This window comes from Macrobrachium nipponense, chromosome 17 (assembly GCF_015104395.2).
Source record: "Macrobrachium nipponense isolate FS-2020 chromosome 17, ASM1510439v2, whole genome shotgun sequence".
NCBI classification, from domain to species: domain Eukaryota; kingdom Metazoa; phylum Arthropoda; class Malacostraca; order Decapoda; family Palaemonidae; genus Macrobrachium; species Macrobrachium nipponense.
The window spans coordinates 53,685,046-53,706,967 of NC_087210.1; the positions used below are offsets into that span (position 1 = coordinate 53,685,046).

The 21,922-nt window shown below is 42.7% G+C and overlaps 1 protein-coding gene across 1 annotated transcript in view; it reads right to left on the minus strand.

The window, feature by feature from the left end:
- Nucleotides 1-21,922, minus strand: part of LOC135196230 (transcription factor SPT20 homolog) — a gene marked incomplete in the record, with an annotated part of 603,094 nt that overhangs the window by 331,780 nt on the left and 249,392 nt on the right. The window contains 1 exon segment of the mRNA XM_064222878.1: nt 2,729-2,827. Coding sequence (XP_064078948.1) covers nt 2,729-2,827 — 99 coding nt within the window.

Genomic DNA, 21,922 nt, shown 5'->3' on the forward strand with positions numbered 1-21,922 from the left:
AGTCCTAACAACGTAAGGCGTAGCTAGACTAAGGTCCGAAACGTGCGGTCGGAAAGAGCTGCCCCGTGGGAGGCCTAACTAATAAGCTAACTGCATAAAAGATATAGAGACTATGTGTAAGTAACCATATCTAAAGTACTGTGAGAAGGGAAATCCCTAACAGTATGGAAGACCGAAAGAGAGAACCCGTACCGCCATGCGGTCGAGGGGCATACCGGCCGATAAGGCTCCGAATATATAAAAAACACGAAGATCATCATAAAATGAGATCAGTAACCCCAAACAGTACTTAACTTAGAAGCAGAAGCTGAAGACATCTTGAAATAAATGATAAATCCAGAATAAGCGAATACACAGCACAGAAAAATTTTAACGTGTGATGGTAAAGCGCGCTATCGAAGGAATGACGTCTCAGGCGTCGGAGGCGCTCACGGTAGTAGTAGACCGGGAGCTGTAGCACGGCTCCTCCGTAGTTCGGGGTTTTGTCGAAGGAAGAAGCTAAATGGCAAGGGACCTCTGGTAGTGATTCCACTCGCTCCTTACTATACCGACACTTCTATTAGAGGTGAGCGAGCCATTTATCTTGGCATTATATTGTTTCTTTTTTCTCTAGGATGAATAGCAATATTTATTCCTAAGAAATAGTATCAAAGGAACCATTTCACAGGGCGACACAGGTTAAGCCCAGAAACTGTATTTATATTATTCCTTATGGGAATTATTGTTTACATTTCGGACTTTGTGGGATGTTCTGGAACAGATTATGTACGAAAACCAAGGTTCCACTGTATTTGAAAATTAATAAATCTTTCTTCATCATAAAAAATGTATTTAGTCATGAAAATATACTTAGTAAGTATGCATGAAAATACTGCGTACCGCAGATGAAAACATACATACCCTCCTATTCCTGTTGTATTACGAATTTTAGATATGCTTCTGAGTACTTATAGTATCACCATAAAACACTTGATGTACATACATACTATAATACTTAGAAATCATCTTAAAACAAAACATTTCATAAAATTTACAGCATGTGCAGAATATCAATGCCCAATTTATGCCCTATTGACCCAACGCAATTCAATGTTCTATCGTTTGTCCATGTTTGATACAGCATATACTACACAATAAGGATATTCTTCAACATATCCTCTAAACATTCTGCTTCTCCTAAGGCTTCTGGCAAAGAGCCTAAGTGTTAAAGGCCCTTACAGTTAATGACAGATAAGGAGAAAATAGACATGATTGTTATGTTAAGTGAGGGCAAAAGTCATGGAGAAGTAGCAGGCCATTACCATGTGTACTGAAAGTGCAATCGCCTGCATTGAGAATGAGTATGAACTGGGTAAAATACTCGGGGAGGTCATTCTTGGAAAAGAACTCATCGCCCTCTTTGCTACTATCCCACCAACAGACCAGGACTTTGAAGAATTTTGTGGTCTGTATAATTTGATCAGGAAAGTGAACCAGAAACATAGGTCAAGGCATGGGATAAGAATGGATAAAGAGCCACAAATTTTACCAATACTGTTAGTGAACTAGTAAAGCCCTATCATAACACCTTTGTGAAAGTGCAAGTACCTCTATATGATACAGCCTCCTGAAATCCCTGACTAGGCAGCTCCTGAAGAAGGTGAAAAGGCACCCTCAGAAATGTAACTCCTCTACTTTGCTGTGCAGTCTACCTTAATCGTCATTCATCACACTGCACAATTAATATCATCATCATCTATAATCAACATTCATCACCAATTAGTACAGGTATGATTTGATCTCATTATATATTATAATATTTAATGTCACATATTATACACATCAGCAAATAGCGGGACCTGGGAACAATTTTATAGATACGGTCCACAGAAAAACGCAAAAATAATTTTTTGATAGGTTCCACAGAAAAATCCATGAATAGGTGAGTCCACGAATCCCAAGAACGGGAATCTGGCGGGTCCATAGTAATATATAAGGTAAAATTGGTTTTACATATTACCTTTATTTTCTCAGTTTACTTCATAATATGAATCTTTTCATGATGCCAGTGGTTATCACACCCAAACAGAAGCTAGCTTACTGATAAACATCACTTAGAATTTAAGGTTTGATTTTTAAAATGGTAGTATAAGACAACCCCCAATTTTTATGGGTTAATTTTATGATTTAAAGGTTATCTTATACTTAAAAATATACTGTAATTACCAACATAAAAGGCTAATTCAGACAACTACACAGGTTGGAATCTTCAAGCATCTAAAAAATAATTATGTTGGTAAATTTTGCATTTAATCACAACACAAGAGAACAAAAACCCATCCTCAGTCTTTTTTAACACTAAACAGAATAATTCCTGGAATAATTTTTGAAGAGAGATACTATAGCAAATTTATTGTGAGTATTGAATGTCCAACAGCTATAAATAACATTTATTTCCTCAAAACTAATAGCAAAAAGAATCTGTAAGAATGAAATATTTGAAGTGCTTAATGGATACAGAAAATAAATAGCAAATTGATGAAAAACTTGTCTTCTCTCTGTAATGCTATAAGATTGTCTACTGGTGGAGGTTCTTACTGGTAAAGATTAATACTAGCTGGCCCACAGTTATCATATCTGCCACTCTGTGATTTTTGTCCACCTTATCTGAAGTGCATGGTGTAATGGGGACAATACTACTGAGCTAAACCAAAATCCTATAGAAATATTAAACAAAATGAGTACTCACTTGCAAGTGGACCCATTTTGTTTGCCTTCTTGATAATCTCGATCAACATAAAGTTCACCGAAGTAAACTTCATCAGTTTTCCTCTGACTGATTGTTAATCTGGAGGAAAAAAAAAAACATTATAATTGCATTGAGAAATATCACAAAATATGAAATAGTTTTCTACCATACTTCATGGCTACTGCAACTTTTTCTAAGTTTCAGTTTTGCATAGAATACAAATCATTGTTTTTCATATAAAACATTTCTTGAATATGCTCAGTAGAACAAGGATAGCATCAAATAACAGTAACTGGGAGCTAGTTATTAAAACTTCAGCTTTTTGAAAATGACAGCCCTGATATTGCTGGTTCTCGCATGAAGGCTAATAATCACATTTCAATGCTATCAGTGTACTGCTAATTATTGGTCAAATCAGTTTAGCCCATCAGGTTACCACTATCAAAACTACCCAAAGTTAGTGCAGAGGAACAGTGGCCCAGGCTGTTCAAGGCCAGTGAAAATCAGGAATAAAAAAAATTATTGTTTTTAATTTCATAAGGTACCCAATCATTATCTAGCACACACCTACCCATGAAAAAGGGTAACCTCTTAAAAAAAAAACACTGTGAGTAAAGACATTATTTCACAAAAAACTATCTGAAGAGGACATGTTTTATTATAAAAATGACATCTTTATGATAAAATAAAATTTTATATAATACTTGCCTAGTAATTACTTAGCTAACAATTTCTTGCCTCGGCAGATTGAAGATTAAAAAATTCGCAGGCAATGCTTCATGGATTTAATGCAGGCGACAGATCCCGTCCACCAATGGGAATATCAAGAACTACATACTAGCAGACCACTTCATTCAATTTATGCCAGCAGGGAGGAGGGAGGGCCTCTGTCCATAATTACTGGGTATTATGAAAAAAAATTACAGACACCTTTTATTTAGGTGAGCGAGTCAGAGACTTCTGACATGTCCAATTTAGCAGTTCTCTGGTATCATAGCAATATTTTACTAGAAATAGTGCTAAAGAGGACACATTTCACTGGGCGACACGGCTTCCTCGCCCAGAAATAGATTTTTCCTACGTCAAAATCCCTTTTTTATATAAGTAACTTACCTAGTAATTACTTAGCTGATTCCACATTGAAGGAGGTGAGACACATGGACATATTCTACTCCAAAACATTAAGTGATACAATAAACTGAAATAGAAAGAGTCGCTAGCATTGTGTACAATGCTGGTAGTTCTTTACTAGTTAAGAGAGCCTGCAGCTGTGAAACTGCCTCTGGTTGTTGCTCAACTTAACCCGTAGCAGAGTGGCGGTAAAGCCAGGAGTGCCTCTTCTTAAGTGGGAGCTTTGTAACGATGGAGTACTCCGATGACTAGCAAAACTTATAAGGTGCCCTTGCCCTGGGCGCAGTATGGCAAAGAAAACAACCAGAAACACTGGCACCTACACTGAAATATTTAACACTACAACCCCTCCACTGAAAGTGGTGGGTGCTCCAGGTACTTTATATTCCTGGCTCCTAAAACTCTTTACCTCGTAGGACATTCTATGCTCCTCCTTGCTATAACATGCCAGTCCCTATCCCGTGGTACTGCAGACTTTTAAAACTCTGTTAAGATGGCGCCAGTCTGGAGTTGGCACCAGGCGAGATGTGGAAGCTCGCGGATTGGTACAAATTTTGCTGGTGCTGGACTGTAGCTGGCACCAGGCAAGCTGGGCTTCAGGTAAACTAAGTTCCTCATTGGACAAATGGGTTGCGTACTCACCTGTCAATCTGGTAGCCCGAGTTCGCTCCCCGCTATTGTCCATGCTGAAAGATTGTCTAGGTAGGCTACATCTAACCGATAAAAATGCATGAGGAAACCTACAAATATTTTTTCTGTTACTATACCATCTTTTATTAGCATTAAAAATGCTAATAAAAGATGTTAATCAGGGAGGAACTCTTTATCGGAATCCTCGATTCCATGGAAAGCTGTCTTGAGTGTCAAGCTCTCATACAAAGTGATTTGATGACTTCTTCCAGGAACATTAGGTGTGTGTGATGTAGATGGCTTAGGTTCTGGGGATAAAAGTTTAGGTTCTGGTGATGAAAATTTAGGTTCTGGTGATGAAAGTTTAGGTTCTGGTGTAGGCAGAGGTTTAAAATAAGCTTCAAGTGTGCAGTGCTTGGCCATTGCTCAAAAATTTCTTTGCAGCTCGTAATAACAGCGTAATGACTGACATATATTTTGCTGCACCTTATAAACTCATTCCTGCTGCTGGTCTGTGTCCTCCATTATTTGCATAGCTTCATCAATACATGCAAACATTCTTGCAATATCCTTTAAAGTCATTTGTTTAATTTCCTTGTCATTCTTCTCATTGTCTTTGGCCATTTAACATTCAGCTTCTTCTTCCCTTTCATTTTGCATTTGGAATAGCTCCTCCATCATTAAATCCTTGTTATGTGAGACCAGCAGGTTGTCAATTTTGTCCTCATCAATTTCCTTGAAGCCAACTTGACTGGGACTTTCTAAAAGTTCTTCTTGATCCTCGCCTCCTCATCCACCATATCAAATCCACAAAAGTTTGAAAGCAGGACATAGTTTCCTCCACGAACATTGAATGCACTTCTCAGTCACACACTCCCAAGCTTCATGCAACATGTAGATTACATTCTTGAGGTTGAAGCTGCTCCAGTACTTCCTTACATCTTTATCATCAGCATCTGGGTCACTATCAATCTTTTGAATCATCCGTTGCAAGGAAATGCTGGTGTAGTTACACTTAAACATAAGAATGATTCCTTGATCCATTGGTTGGATTAAGGATATGGTGTTTGGGGGAAGGAACATAATGTTGATGTGTTCTGAAGTGACTGTAATGTCTCATTATGTCCCAAAAAGTCCACACAAAAGTAAAACCTTGAAGTCAACGTTCAACCTCCCGACAATAGTTACATAGCTCATTCTCTAAGCTAAAGGAAGTGTAGTGGGCCGAGATATAGAAATTCATCCAACCCTTTTTTACTATAATAATAGTAGAGGGAGATTTTCAATGATGACCCCCTTAAAGCAATGTGGCTTCTCAGACTTTCCAATAATAAGCGGCTTCAGCTTATGTCCAACGAGAGGGTGACTCGTTGCTTCGAAGGTTTGACGCCTGGCTTCATTTTCTCCTGCTCCGAGAGATACGTCCTATTGAAAATCTGGTATAGATATAAAGAAGTCTCATCTAAAATTAAAATCTGCTCTCTACGGTAACCACTTTTCTGGATGTATTCTTTCAATTTCAAAACATAATCATCAGTTGCTGTTTTATCAGCTGATGCTGCCTCCCCACTAAACTTAACATTATGAAAGCCATGCCGAGTCTTAAAATTAGCACACCAGCCACCGCTTGCTGAGAAAAGCAAAGGGTCAATATCATCCTTTGTTACTTGTTCGTAAATCTCCTTAGCCTTCATCTGGATGATGCCCATAGTCATCGGGATGCTGCGTTTATTCTGCTTAATGATCCAGTTTTTAAGTATCTCTTCAGTCCTATTAAGCCCTGGATTCCTTACAGTGTGGGTTTTCTTTGCTGCTGAAGATGAACCTTGGGTAATGCTAGCCTCAATTTTATCCTTCGTGGCATGAATGGTTCGTAAGGTAGATTTAGACATGCCAGTATCCTTCACGATATCTGCGGTGCATTGCCCTTGGTTACAACACCGAATTATATCCATCTTCTTTTCTAATGACATCACCTTGCAAGGGCTCTTAGCAATATTAGAGGCAAGAGACTTGGAAGATGAAGTTTGGGAGACATTTTCAAATTGATTGCTGAAGAACACCGTGTTAACATGAACACTGTGAACACTGTAGTAGCTAGAACACAACTAACTCACGCAGTCTGTTATCTGTTTTCAAATTTGGCAGGATAATTCATAAACAAAATAAGCAGAGCATTATTGGAACTATTGGGTATTTTAACAATGTACACAAAGTTTTGAGTGCAATTTTCGGGTTTTGAACCGTGCTGCTCAGCAATTTTTCGCATTTACGAAATTTATAGTTTAATTTACCTTTATCGTGTTGTACCAAATTTGTGATTATCAAACACACGGATAATGAGAGTTTACTGTATTCAACTTCTGGTGAACTGGGCACCTGTTTAACTGCTAGGAGTTTGTGGACTTGGCTCCAGAATGTAGATGGTGCTAAGCTAACTGAGCATTCCAAGGGAGCCCAAAACTATGGGCACTGGGAGCTCTCTAGCTAGGGCCAGACTTATAGCTAGCACTAGGCGAGCTGGGCATCAGGTGAGCTAGGCATCGAGTGAGCTAGGTAGCTTGAGATTCTGGAAGCTCTATAGTAGCAACAGACTGCACCTGATGCCAGTCTGGAGATGATGCCAGGTGAGCCATGGTAGCTCGCGGAGAGGTATAATTATTGCTGGCGCCAGGTGATCTGGTTGCCAGTCAAGCTGCTGGAAGTTTGCTGACACCATAGACTCTAAAGTTGACGCCAGGTGAACCCAAAGCTCTGGGTGCCAGGATGGCTGGTAACTTGAGGTTCTGGAAGCTCTATAGCTGGTGACAGTCTGTAGCTGACGCCATCAGGGAAAGTGGTTCAGTTTTTGCTTCTCATGACAGTGATATACAAAGGCTGATTATACTTCCAGTAGGTATATGAGGAATAAAAGTAAGGTGCATATTTACCTGAAAATTACAGAAGCAGAGGCTGCTCTAATGTTCTTAGCTTTCACTAAAAGAAGGCAAAGGTGTTTTCCTGAATCTGAGTCTATAGGAGATAAAATCTCTTTAGGATGAAGGACAAAGTGATCCTGGTCAGATGGCTAAGGGTTCTTGACTGACCAACAAAGGATAAGGTCCTCTTGACTATGAAGTCCTTTCCAGGTAAATACTTGAAAATGACTCCAATTGAACAGATAGCTCACTCCTTTCCCAGAGTTGGTGAGTGCTCCTGGGTGCTTGGAGCATGCATGGCCTCCACGCTGTAACTGGTGTCAGGCGAGCTGGACACCAGGCAAGTTAGGAATTCAGAGCTGGATGGTGTTTCTGGAAGCCAAACATGTCCATTAAACTACAAGGGAGAAAGAACAGATCCAGGCCTTCGATATATCCCTGTTCTTGGCAAAAACAAAGGAAAATGAGTAAACTGCATCTCTTGCTCCTAGCCTGGCATGGAAAAGGTCTTCAGAGGTCGTTGAGAAGATGAAAGATCCAGGACTCTGTGCTTAACCAGAAATAAGCATAGATCGATACCTCTTCCAGGAGAGCAAGAGATACTAGATCTTGATGTGGTCTGCAGCAGGTTCAACGATATCATAAAAAAAAAGATGTAGAGTCTTTAACACCAGCTTTTGGAAGGCGGTCGCCAAGTTTGGCAGATAGTGGAAGAGGGTGACTTCTGAATCTTGCAAAAAGGCTCTACAACACATCTTGAAGATCAAAGGACAGAAGGGCAAAAGGTGATGAGGGCCTAGGAGGACCGTTTATAAGCTGGTTTCTGTTGCCCATTCTTGAAGAGGCCAACAGGTCCAAGGTTGGCTTGCTTAATACAACAATCAGATCCTAACAACCCAGGGGATCAATAGGTCATGATGGGAAGGACATACTTCTGATGGCTCAGTTAACTAGAAGATTTGACCTGTCAACTGAGGAAAACTGCTATTTGATGTAGAGGGAATGCTGGATCCAGTTTCCCTGTTTAAGGAGAGGGTTAGGACTGAGTTCTTATCTAAATAGACTACCATAGTCTAGATGTGAGGTAGGTTTAGCAGTACTAGAGCTATAAGAAAAAGGCTTTTAGCTCCCCAAGTACTATAAGTGAAGATTCTGCTCTTCTTAGGGACCAAGACCTGGACATCTTACTAGTTCTTCAAGTGGGCTCCTTGATCTAGATCTGAGGTGCTGAAAAGAAGATTAGTGGATGCAGGAGCAGCTAGGAATTGGGAGAAAGCCTGAAGTGTTATGGAGAGGTAAAAACACAGACTCGCTGATGGGGGACCCTGTCCCGAAAGACAGGACTACAAAACTCTCTGGAATTCAGATGGGAATCTTAATGAAAACTCCCTGCATATTCAAGCTCCTATCTATTTTTCCTGGAGAATGGGGAATGAATTGTCTGGATAGCCTTCCTCTTGACCAACATCTAATGTCGAGGTGAGAGCAGTAAGGTTTCCAAAAGCCTTGACAAGAAGGTTCCATTTAAATGAAAGCCAAATTCCAACCTAGACAGATGCTTGGATGACTAGGAAAAAGCCAAAATAGGGAGCTTCCTTCAGCAACTCAGCCATTCTGACCCAGAAGTCTGTCCAGAGGCAAACTTGGTTCTTGTCCAACGAGGACTGGCGCACAAGACAAGACAACAGTGTGTTCTTAAAAATCAGGCACTGAACCAATGAGGAACTGGTCCCGGCAGCCTGAACAGTCACGCCAAGCAAACAGGTGGAAGTATTTTAACCGAATATTGTAAACACTGGACACTAGGCATTGGGATCTCACCTCTCACTGGGTGCTTGGATCCCTCAGATCCCACTTGACACTTGGATCCCTTGTATCCCACTAGAAGCATGGATCCCTTGTATCCCACTGAAAGCATGGATCCCTCGTATCCCACTGGAAGCATGGATCCCTCGGATCCCACCGGATGCATGGATCCCTCGGATCCCACTGGATGCATAGATCCCTCGGATCCCACTGGATGCATGGATCCCTCGGATCCCACTAGAAGCATGGATCCCTCGCACAGATAGCTCGGATCCATTGGATCCCATTGAGGCTTGGATCTCACTGGACACAGAGATCTCACTGGGTGCTTGGATTGGCTGAGTGCTCAAATCCACTGGGAGCTCTGATCCACTGGGAACTGGGATCCGGAAAACACCATCGGCGCCTCTTGTTCACACTGGGATCCATAAGTTCACAGTGGGATCCGATCACTGGAGGACAAAGATGCACATCCCTATGAACACCTTTTCCATGGTTGCTCTTTGAGACCTGTGGAAGCAGGCTCGACTCAGAGGTAACTACTTAACTGGGGGAAAACCCCCATGGAATCCCATGGACCAAAAGTATATGTACTCCCAGGTTAAGGGGAGTCTGACCAGGACTGGGTTTAGGAGATCTGCTAGTGTGAGATAGTTCCTTCCTCACTACATATTCAGTAAGATGCCTTTCCAATGGCTGTCTGTTGATACCTGGGGCCAGCAACAGGTTCGACTAAGGGGGCAACTACTCATGTGTAAACCCCGACCTCTATTGGACTTCCGGTTTGTCTCCTCCCAGGTTTAGACCTTAGGGGAGTATGACAGTGACCTTTGTCTAGGAGAATCAAGGGACGATTAAGCACCTCCTCTATGACACAACACTTCGCCTAGTTACAAGGTTAACATGTTAACCCAGACACAAGATTGGCAATGGCACAGGAAGGAAGCAAGGAAGCCAGGTGCAAGAGCAGGTGGAGCAATAAATTAACGAGGGCTAGTAGAAGAAGAGAAAATTGGTGTGGGGAGAGAGTTATTTTTCATAATACATACATTTTTCCTATATGTAATATATGTTTGTTTGTGTGATTATATCACAAACTACTCTCTGAACTTGTACAAAATCCAAAACAGCAAGTAAAAATACTAAGCACAATTCTCTCTCCACTACATATTACCCTTACACTTCCAGTTCTCTGAAAGGAAAAGTGTAACTTTTACTGACACTTGTTAAAATACCAGAGTACCATATACTACTACGTACAATTATCTTTCAATTTCTATAAAAAATATTGAAACTTGTACATATACATTTCAATACCAAATGTATTAGTTCAGTAGAGAATGCAAAATCTAAGTTTGTTAAGCTAATTTGTAAACTAGGTAATGAACACAAAATTTAAGTTTGCACACTATTCAGAAAATTAAAGCCAGGCTTTATCAATCAAATTGTTCAAATCTATCAGATATCATTTGAAACTCTGCTACATGTTCACTACCAAAGAAAATCAGTCAGGTAGCGAACACGTAAGTTATTACTCTATTCGGAAAAGGCATACATTGATTACATTACTACTACGTTACATACTCGTAATGTGTCTACAACACAAATATTAGTTTGGCAACGAATGCAATGTTTACATTATTACGATACTTGTAACATGTCTTGAATGTAAGTATTAGTTCAGCAACTAATGCAATGTTTACACTAGTACACTACTTGCTTGTACCATGTCTCGAACATAAGTATATTAGTTTGGCAACGAATGTAATCTTACATTATTACGTTAATCTTAACAGGTGGTGGCATGGTAAACTATGCTACTGGTAATTTACCAGTTTGAATGTAAATTTGCTACCGCACCAAAATAAGAAAATCTCAAATCAGAAAACTAATAACAAAACAATAATGTAATATCCTGAAGGCTGAAAGCTTAAAAGCTACCCAAAATCAGCGATAATTCTTCACCAAAATCCAGTCTCCGACCAGCGAATTTACGAACATAGCTGCCATTAACAATTGGTGTTACCCGAACGTTGGCAGAAATAGAATGAAGTGGTCAGCTAGTAGTTGTTGGTATTCCCATTGGTGGATGGGACCTGTTGCCTGCACTGAATCTGTGAAGCATTATCAGCAAAGTTTTTAATCTTCAAGTTGCCGAGGCAAGAAATTGTTAACTAAGTAATTACTGTGTAAGTTACTTACATAAAATCATCATTTTCTTCAGACAGACAGTATTTATTCATTCTATTGCTAAGCACAAATAATCATTTTCTTAAGATATACATACAGTATACGTATATCATTCTATTGCTAAACACTTTTTCAGTAAAACAGTATTATTTGTTAATTTACCTTCTTGTCTTGTGTATTAACGGTTTTCTGCATTTAAAACTGTGTTGTCAGTGATTTTATTATTTGGTACATAGTGTTCATTCAACTCACTATGTCTTTTTCTGGGCTCAGTTCGTGTCACTGTGTGAAATAATCCTTAAGTTCATTATTTCTAAGGTAAATGATCTAACACATACCAGAGAAAAACAAATTCAGGAAGATGTCAGTATAACTGACTCGCTCACCCTAATAAAAAGAGAGTGTCGGTATGGTAACTGGGGCGAGTGAGACCACTACCACGAACCTCTTGCCATTTAGAACTCTCCCACACCAAAATCCCCATCCTGCGAGAGCCGATCCATAGGCGGAGACGGCAACTACTACTACTACACCCCACGCCACGCCGACTGCCGCGCCTCTGGTGGTTATCCTTTTTCATTAGCTCGTTAACGTAACACGTGCCTTCTTTTGCTCTGTGTTGTGCCCGCTTTCTTTGGATTTATTTATCACCATGGAACGTGCAGCTATCGCCGCAGCTAAGTTAAGTACCCGCAAGGTTTGGATTTAGTTTTTGTCAGCCAGGGACCTGTATTTTCCGTTTTTTAGGTCATAATACGGTCGCCCGGTCTGACGCATGGCAGCCATGGGCTCACCTCGTGTTTGGCTAGATTTCCCAGTCCTCCATACTGGGACATCTTCCATGATTTTAGCCTTTCATGGGTTCTTGTCATGTGTTACACTAATTTTATTTTGCATCGTATTTATAGAATTTTAGGAATTCACAGCCCATGCCTTAGTTCTAGTTGATGCATGCATGTCTCTTTGTCTAGGTATTTAGGGCTACAGTGTTTGATTTTCCTAGTCCAGCATCCTAGCTTTTGCTCTTCATCGGCTATGGCTAGCTTTTGAGTAGTCGGCTGTTCTTCGGAACAGGCCTTCTCCTCCTGGACTTCTTTTTCTCTCACTCGTGTTTTCCTTTTGTTTCTATTCTTTTACGATGTAAGAATTTTATTGTTTATATCTTAGGTTAGCTGTTAGGGTGTCCAGTGCCTAGGCGGTTTTGTTGTATTTATCTTTATCTAGTTTGTTGCATTTTCGCCCTATGGTACGGTTGGGCTCATGTGGTCACTGGCCTAGTGGTTGTGTTGCTTTATCATCTATGGTCCACCTGTGATCGCGTGTCCCTCTGGTCGCCCTAACCCCAGTTCCCTTCCTCCCCTCCCATGCGGGAAGGGGGGGGTCTGCCCGGGCTTGCTTACGGTCGCCATGGCAACCGTGCGAGCACCTCCCACCTCCTCTCTCTGTATGCGGGGATTCCCGGGAGGTCCGGACAGCTGGGATACTGGTGGACCACGTTTTCGCCTCGGGCTCTGGGAGAGCTCCAGTGTGGAAGGAGGTTGGGGTTGGCCACCCCTCCCTTCGACCGCTTCGGTCTTCTCCGGTGTGCTCCGTTCTGATTTCTCTCCCTCCCCATTCGTTGTTTCCCCCGTCACCAGCGGACGGAACTCCTGTTCGCTAATCCGGGTGTCCCTTCGGTTGTTGTGGGGGATGGCTGGCTCCGCCAGCCACCGGAGTGGAGATGAATTCAAGTGGTCCTAGAAGCTTACCTACTACCTCCTTTCCGCTATCGGCGGAGCGCTTGCTTGCCACCCAGGCACTCCTCTAGTAGTCGGAAAGGGGGACGAGTATATACCTATAGCGGAGCTATAAGCTCTTCTTTATGTAACTTTTTCTAGTTTAAGTTTGTGACATCCTCCTCCGTTCTCCGGCGTGGTATACTACTCCTTGAAACTCTCTATGAGTGTATAAAAACATCTGGTTGCATCCTTTTCCTCTCTCCGGTGTACACCGGAGATCCCAACCAGAGACGGAAATCCTAGATTTTCTTCCACACGTAGTTCGGGGGAGGATTATGTCCAATATTTTATTGTACTCCGGCATGCAACGGAGTATAACAGTAGTAGTACTGTAAGTGTGTAACGCTGATACTCGTGTATCTTTTCACTTACAGGCTACTAACTGTCAGGAACCAGGCTGTAACGCCGTACTTCAAGACCCCTGCGGCCATGAAGTGTGTAGGACCCACGCACCGTGCGCTACCAGCCATGGGGACCTGACTGTTTGGCATCTCGAGGCTTGCACCATCTGCTACGACCTAGTGAGCCAATTTTTGGACGGAGTAAGTATATATCGGTATAGGTTTACTTTTGTCCATCATATATGTTCCTACATTTCCTAGTTTTAAGTTTTGTTGGATCATAATCTATTTTGTTCATGATTCGTCCTGGAGCTTTGTCGTAAGGACTACAATGACCCTCTCTTTCAGGCTGCCGCCATCAAAGAAGTCGCGTTGGCTACCTTGAAAGCCTGGGTAGGCGGCTTCGGGAAGAATGCCCCCAAAGGACAGCCCTACATCCTAGACAAGAAGATGGCTGTCCAGATCTTCCCCGGCGGCAAGACAACTGGGTACGTGGACCCCGCCGCGGCAGCTCCGACGATTGCCTCCATACAGCAGCAGGTGGAGCAAGCTTTGGTTGGCGTAGGTAGTCAAGACATCGTGGCGGACGTCACCACCCTGGATCTTAACCTAGAGCTTATGACGGTAGGTGCCGAGGATCTGTTAGTTGAGGTAGGTTTGCTGGGCGCCCAAGGGCCTCACTTGGGTGCGTCTGGATCTTCTTCTCCTGTCCCTTCTTCCTCATCCTTCCAAGGCTTTATGGGGTCAGAGATCCCCATTAGTACGCCTTCTGTATCTGTGCCCCCCAAGATGAAGGGACACAGAGAGCAGAAGACCCTGCAGAAGATGTCATCCAAAAAGACGTCGTCTTCTTCTTCTCGTAAGTCTTCGGCTTCCTATCCCGGAGCAGCGAAAGTGAAGCCTGTACCTTCACATTCCAAAGGGTCACGAGGCAAGTCCTCTAAGGAGAAGGTCCGCGCTCCCACCGAGCCTGTACCTTCTCCTGCTGCTGCTGGAACTCCTCCGGTGACTCCTGCCGGGGTTATGGCACCTAGTGCTTTTGATCCCGCTGCCTTTTCGGCAGGCGTCTTACAGCAGGTAGGTGATCTGGTTGGATCGCTCGGTACGAGGTTTGAGCAGAGGTTTGAGCAAATGTTTGCTCAATTCTCTTCAACGCTAAATCAGTCAGGTCAGTCCATTCAGAACCTGGCTGAACTGGTGTCGGACCATGACAATCGCCTGGCTGGCCTGAACCAGACCCCTCAGGCCGACCCCCCGGTAGTAGGAACTGGTGTTGCCCAGTTACCGGCATACGACACCCTTCCCGCCTTTTCCATGAGTAATCCTTGGAGGGTAGCAGCCTATGCTCCCTTCAAGGATGGCATGATTTCAATTCCGGAGTGTGGAACGAGAAGGATAGAGGACTTCGAGTTCTACCCTGCCGGATTGGAGCCGCCTTTCATGGGATACGCAAGGCTGACAGAGACAGCTCTTAATAGGGAGGACAAAATCCCTAGAGAAACTGTCCTGTACAGTCAAGATTAGGCCCAAAGGGAATGGGTGCATTGCTTGGAGGACTGGGACTGCTCCAACACCAGACTCTAAGCTTTCAAAAGCTCGTTTACCATCTTTGCCACAGAGGAGGAGGCACCACTCCCCTTTACGACAAAGCTAATGGAGGTAACCATGCAAGCGGGCATGAAAGACGAACCCCTCCCACGGCTCAAAGAAGCAGACCCTACATCTCCTCTCTTCCCAGCGTTCGGGGACCTGTGGGAGAACTTGCCAGCTACCTTCACGGTGGGCAAACTGAAGCCAGACTGTGCTATGGAACAGTTCGGTGAGAAGTTGCCCAGGCTGCCTGATAACCTCATTCAGGCAGAGTTTGAGGCAAGGACTAGGCTTGGGAGGACACTCAATTCCCTAGTCATAACCGAAGTGGCTGCTCTAACCTACGGCTCAGAACCTCTCTTCAAAATTCTGGCCAAGTCTCAGATGCAAACCGTGCAAGCTGACGCGTATGACTTCATCATCGCAAGGAGGAATTGCCGAAAACACGTCCTCCAAGAGGCTACTATCCAGCATGAGCCGAATAAGTTGCTCGCCTCCAACATCTGGGGAGCAGACCTCTTTCCGGAGTCAGCGGTCAACGAGGTACACCACGAAGCCGCGAGGCTTAACCAAAGCCTCAGAGCTCGTTGGGGTATCTCGGCTAAGAGGAAGCCTGAGAACTCTTCCTTCTCTGGCAAGAAATTAAAGAAGACGAAGAGGTTCCAGCCGTACCAAAAACATCAGCAGCAGCAGCACTTTGTACAGGCTGTTCCGGTCACTCAACCAGTTCAGCTGTCAACATCTAAAGGCCAGAACCAGCCCATTCTCCTGCTGTCCCCTCAAGGTCAGCCCTCAACCTCGTATACTGTTTCTCCAGCTTTCAACCCTATGTTTGAAAGCCAGAACTTTCAAACCTTTAATAGGTTTGCAAGGGGAAGCAGGGCCAGAGGTAACTTTCAGCAATGAGGCGCAGGAAGAGCTACCAACAGGGGTAAGCACTTCCGTGGAGGACGTGGAGGCCATCCCGCACAACAGCAGTGAGATTCCCCAGGTAGGAGGGAGGCTGTTCCACTTCCGCCACAGGTGGGAGTTCAGCAAATGGGCACAGAGTATTGTGTCCAAAGGGCTAGGTTGGAGTTGGATCAAAGGTCCTCCCCCAACCAAATCATTCCTTCAACTACCATCAAAGGAATTGGCAGATTACGCAGAGGAGCTCCTTCAGAAAGGAGTCGTGTCGAGAGTCAAGCATCTAAAATTTCAAGGACGCTTGTTCAGCGTGCCAAAGAAAGGCTCATTAAAAAGAAGAATAATCTTAGACTTGTCCCAGCTAAACTTATTCATTTGCTGCGACAAGTTCAAAATGCTGACTATCTCACAGGTACGGACCTTACTTCCCCGTGGGGCCGTCACCACCTCTATCGATCTTACAGACGCATACTATCATATCCCAATCGCGAGACACTTTCGCCCATACCTAGGCTTCAAGCTGGGAGACCAGGCATTCTCTTTCAAAGTGATGCCCTTCGGGCTGAATGTAGCCCCCAGGGTATTCACAAAAATAGCGGAAGTAGTAGTTCAACAACTGAGATCACAAGGGATAATGGTAGTAGTGTACCTCGACGATTGGCTGATTTGGGCATCAACCGTCGAGGAATGCCTCAAAGCCACAAACAAGGTAATTAAATTTCTGGAACATCTGGGGTTCCAAATAAACAAAACGAAGTCCAGATTCACTCCGGAGACTCATTTTCAGTGGCTGGGCATCCAATGGGACTTATCCTCCCACAATCTGTCAATTCCGGTAGTCAAAAGCAAAAGAAATAGCCAAGTCAGTAAGGCAATTTCTAAAGAATAAACAGGCTTCAAGGAGGAACCAAGAAAGAATCCTAGGTTCCCTTCAGTTTGCTTCAGTGACAGACGTCCTACTGAAAGCAAGGCTGAAAGACATAAATCGAGTTTGGCACTCAAGAGCAAATGTCAAATCTCGAGACAAGTTGTCAGTAATCCCGCAAACCCTTTGCAACCAACTTCGTCCATGGGCGGAAGTAAGAAATCTGTCCAAGTCAGTTCCTCTACAATATCCTCCTCTGGCGTTAATTATCCATACAGACGCCTCACTAAGCGGTTGGGGAGGATACTCTCAGTTCAAAAAAGTTCAAGGAACTTGGTCACCTCAGTTCCGCCAACTCCACATAAACGTATTGGAGGCTATGCAGTATTTCTCACTCTGAAGAGGCTCCTTCCACCAAAAGAATTCTCATATAAAACTGGTATTGGACAGCGCAGTAGTAGTACACTGCATCAAACAGAGGAGGGGGATCCAAATCAAAACCTGTGAACCATGTCATGATAGCCATTTTCTCTCTAGCAAAACAAGTACAAATGGCCACCTATCCTCCACCCACTTAGCGGGCAGTAAGGAACGTGATAGCAGACGCCTTGTCTCGATCAGTTCCTCTAGAATCAGAGGTGGTCCCTGGACAACAAGTCGTTCCCAGTGGATACGCCGGAGTGTCCCAGGTCTCCAAGTAGATCTTTCGCCTCACAAGCGAACCACAAGCTCCCTTGCTATGTGGCCCCCAAACCTGGACCCTCTGGCTTATGCCACAACTGCTTTATCCATAGGACTGGGAATCAGTGGAGGAGGATATACATCTTCCCTCCAGTGAATCTTCTATTGAAAGTTCTGAACAAACTCAGGACTTTCAAGGACAGTAGCTCTAGTAACCCCGGACTGGCCAAAGAGCAACTGGTACCTCTGCTTCTGGAATTGGGTCTTTGACTCGATGGATTCCCAATCCAAACTATCTCAGTTCAGTACAAATGAGGACTGTGTTCGCTTCCTCAGGAATTCTCAACCCTAACTTTATAGGACTCATGAAGTTCGCGGCTAAAAAAGATGCAGTATTGATCCCAGAGTATCTCTTTTTGGAATCAGATAAAAGGGAATCAACTTTGAGACAGTATGATGCTGCTGTTAAAAAGTTAGCATCTTTCCTGAACGAGACAAACACCACAACCATGACAGTGAATTCAGCTATATCCTTCTTCAGGTCCTTATTTGAAAAAAGGGCTTAGCAGCTAGCACTATTACCACTAAATAAATCAGCTTTGAAGAAAATCTTTCAGTTGGGTTTTTTCAAAAATAGACTTGACAGACTCTTATTTACGTCTATTCCTAAAGATTGTGCTAGACTAGGCCCTCTGAAAGGCCTACTTCAGTATCATGTTCTTAAATGACGTACTCAAACTGGCTTCAGACACTGACAACTCTCTGTACATTCATAATGTTATTAAGAAAGACGCTATTTTTGCTAAGCTTGGCCCCTCAGGGACCAGAATTTCAGAACTGTCGGCTCTATCCAGAAGATGCGGGGCACGTAGAATTTCTTCCTACAGGAGAAAAGTTTTACTTCCCCGGATCGTAGTTTTTAGCAAAAAAATGAGGATCCTTTAGCGAGGTGGGCACCTTGGAAGGTCATCCCTCTCCCCCAAGACCCTTCTCTTTGTCCAGTAATGACCTTACGAGCCCTTTCCTTTTGTCTAGGACATCCTCTAGATCCTCAGGTCCTCTTTTTATGAGGGAAAAAAGGTGGGGTACTTTATCAGTAAAAGGTATCAGGCAGCAGATCCTTTACTTCATTAAACAAGCTAATCCTGAATCATTTCCCAAAAGCACATGATATCAGGGCAGTAGCCACCTCTATTAATTATTTTCAACATATGAACTTTGATGAACTAAAAGAAATATACTGGATGGAAATCACTGAGAGTCTTCAAGCGGTCACTATCTAAAGTCCTGGAATCCTTAAAATTTTCAGCAGTGGCAGCGGGAAACATAGTTTTCCCCTGACTCTGCACAGTAGTTTGTCGTTTGAAGATCCAGATCTCCTTTCTACCTACCTCGACTAATATATCACTTTAGCTACGTTAAGCTCTATGGTTCCCTAGCCTTAGCTGCTATGATTATAATCAAGGTGGAGTGTCCCTTATTCTTATGCTAGGGACACCCACACCATTTTTGTATATTATGAAATGTCTTTGGGTGTTGCCCCCCTTATTTTTATGCTAGGGTAGCACACCTTTATTGTGTTATAAATTTTGTATTTTGTTTTAGTATTAGTGAGTCTTTACCCTGTATTATCTTAACTCACTATACTACATAAGTTATCATTGTATAATAAGATTTAATTTTAAGTTAGCCATAAGTCTCATTCATTTTGTTAAGATTACTTTTTGTATGATAACTTATGAATCAGTTACATTATACTTTTAATTTTATTTTATAGTTTCATTGAGACCTTTTTTTATATTTATTCATCTTGTGCTGTTTCTCTGGTATTATTTCACACAGCGACACGAACTGAGCCCAGAAAAGGGATTTTGACGTAGGAAAAATCTATTTCTGGGCGAGGAAGCCGTGTCGCCCAGTGAAATGTGTCATCTTTAGCACTATTTCTAGTAAAATATTGCTATGATACCAGAGAACTGCTAAATTGGACATGTCAGAAGTCTCTGACTCGCTCACCTAAATAAAAGGTGTCGGTATAGAACTGGGGCGAGTGTTAAACACTACCACAGCAACCCCTCCAATTAGCCTTTTCCTCATCAAAAGACCCTGTGAAATTCCCCCCTGTCTCCCGCCCTGCAGCCCAAGATTGGCATCTAACGACAAGCATGACCACCAGAGGCGCGGCAGTCGGCGTGGCGTGGGGTGTAGTAGTAGTAGTTGCAGTCTCCGCCTATGGATCGGCTCTCGCAGGAGGGGGATTTTGATGTGGGAGAGTTCTAAATGGCAAGAGGTTTGTGGTAGTGGTCTCACTCGCCCCAGTTACCATACCGACACTCTCTTTTTATTAGGGTGAGCAAGTCAGTTATACTGACATCTTCCTGAATTTGTTTTTCTCTGGTATGTGTTAGATCATTTACCTTAGAAATAATAAACTTAAGGATTATTTCACAGGGCAACACGAACCCCTCGCCCAGAAATAGATTTTTCCTTCGTCAAAATCCTTTAATTATGTGCTCTCTATACTTGTAAAGGCCTGCAAGTACAGCCTATCGTGTTTTTTAAGATTTTTCAGCAAAGATTCTTACCTTCTTTGATTGTAAGTGTACCTAATTTTCTACTCTGAAAAACGTGGATTCTTACCTGATATATGTCCCTTGCTTTTACACTTAAAAGCTTTTGCTCACACTTTTTAGAAACCTATAAGCAACCAGGGCAATTCTAGCATATATGACTAATGAACAAAACTGTGTTCCAAGCTATTTGTGACAATACAGTAGAAAAATGTTCTACTGCTCTGTTTCTTCTTAATCTGAATTATTTTCTCATTTTGAAAGTTTCAAGTGTTATATATATAATATACCATTATAAACAACAAAAATGTTTTTGTTTCAAAACATTCTAACCCTTTCCTCCCATGGTAAAATCATCTGCAGCACATTACTGTTTCATTTAATATAATTTTATTTTACTCTTTTCTTTATTCTAATATTAAACATGGTTTTAACGTTCCAACTCTGACAACCAGTGCACTGTATGTTATGAATACATACCAAATAAAAAAAAGGGATTGACGTAAGGAAAAATCTATTTCTGGGCGATTGGCTCGTGTCGCCAGCGAAATATCCTTTAATCTATTATTTCTAGGGTAAATGTTTTCTAAAACACATACAGAGAATAAATAAATAAAGAAAAAGGTCAGTACAACTGACTCGCTCACCCTCCAAGAGGGTGTCGGTATGAACATATGGCGAGTGAGACCACTACCACGAGCGCTTGCAAAGATGAAATCTCCCACTACAAAATCCCCCCAAGAGGGGAGCCGACCCACAGAGTGGGCAGGGCAGCAACTACTACTTACTCCATCCCATGCTGCCGACTGCTGCGCCTCTGGTGGCCATCCTGAAGTTAGCAGACAATCTGAGCGATGGGATGGGGTAGGGCGGGATTTCGCTGGCGACACGAGCCAATCGCCCAGAAAAGGGATTTTGACGTAAGGAAAAATCTATTTCTGGGCGATTGGCTCGTGTCGCCAGCGAAATATCCTTTAATCTATTATTTCTAGGGTACAAATGTACTAACACATACCAGAGAATAAATAAACAAAGAAAAAGGTCAGTACAAAATGACTCGCTCACCCTCCCAAGAGGGTGTCGGTATGAACACTATGGCGGGAGTGAGACCACTACCACGAGCCCGCTTGCCAATAGAAATCTCCCACTACAAAATCCCCACAAGAGGGGAGCCGACCCACAGAGGTGGGCAGGCAACTACTACTACTCCATCCCATGCTGCCGACTGCTGCGCCCTTCCCTGGTGGCCATCCGAAGTTTAGCAGACAATCTTGAGCGATGGGATGGGTAGGGCGGGATTTTCGCTGCGACACGAGCCAATTCGCCCAGAAATAGAGTTTTTCTTACGTCAAAATCCCTTTTCTGGGCTCAGCTCGTGTCGCTGCGCGAAATCGTACCAGAGAAATAGCACAAGATGTAAAGAAAATTCAACTAAACAAAAAAGGGGTCTCAAATAAAAGATAACATAAAAGGAAGGAATATAATTGCTAAACAAATATACATATACACAATGATACAAAATTAGAAAATATTACTTAAATAAACAAACTTAATGCTAATAAATTTCTTAAAAATTAACTTAATTTTTACATATACAGGGCTTACATGGAATATATGTTAAAAGCAGTATCTGGGGTATAGATATGTACAAAAAAACTCAAAAAAGCAAATATAACAATAACTTTGAACAGAAACAAAACTTCAATAATAATAATATATGAAGGGAATGTATACAGTAAGTCCTCGGGGTTACGCTGGTCTCGACTTACGATGTTTCGTGGTTACGAC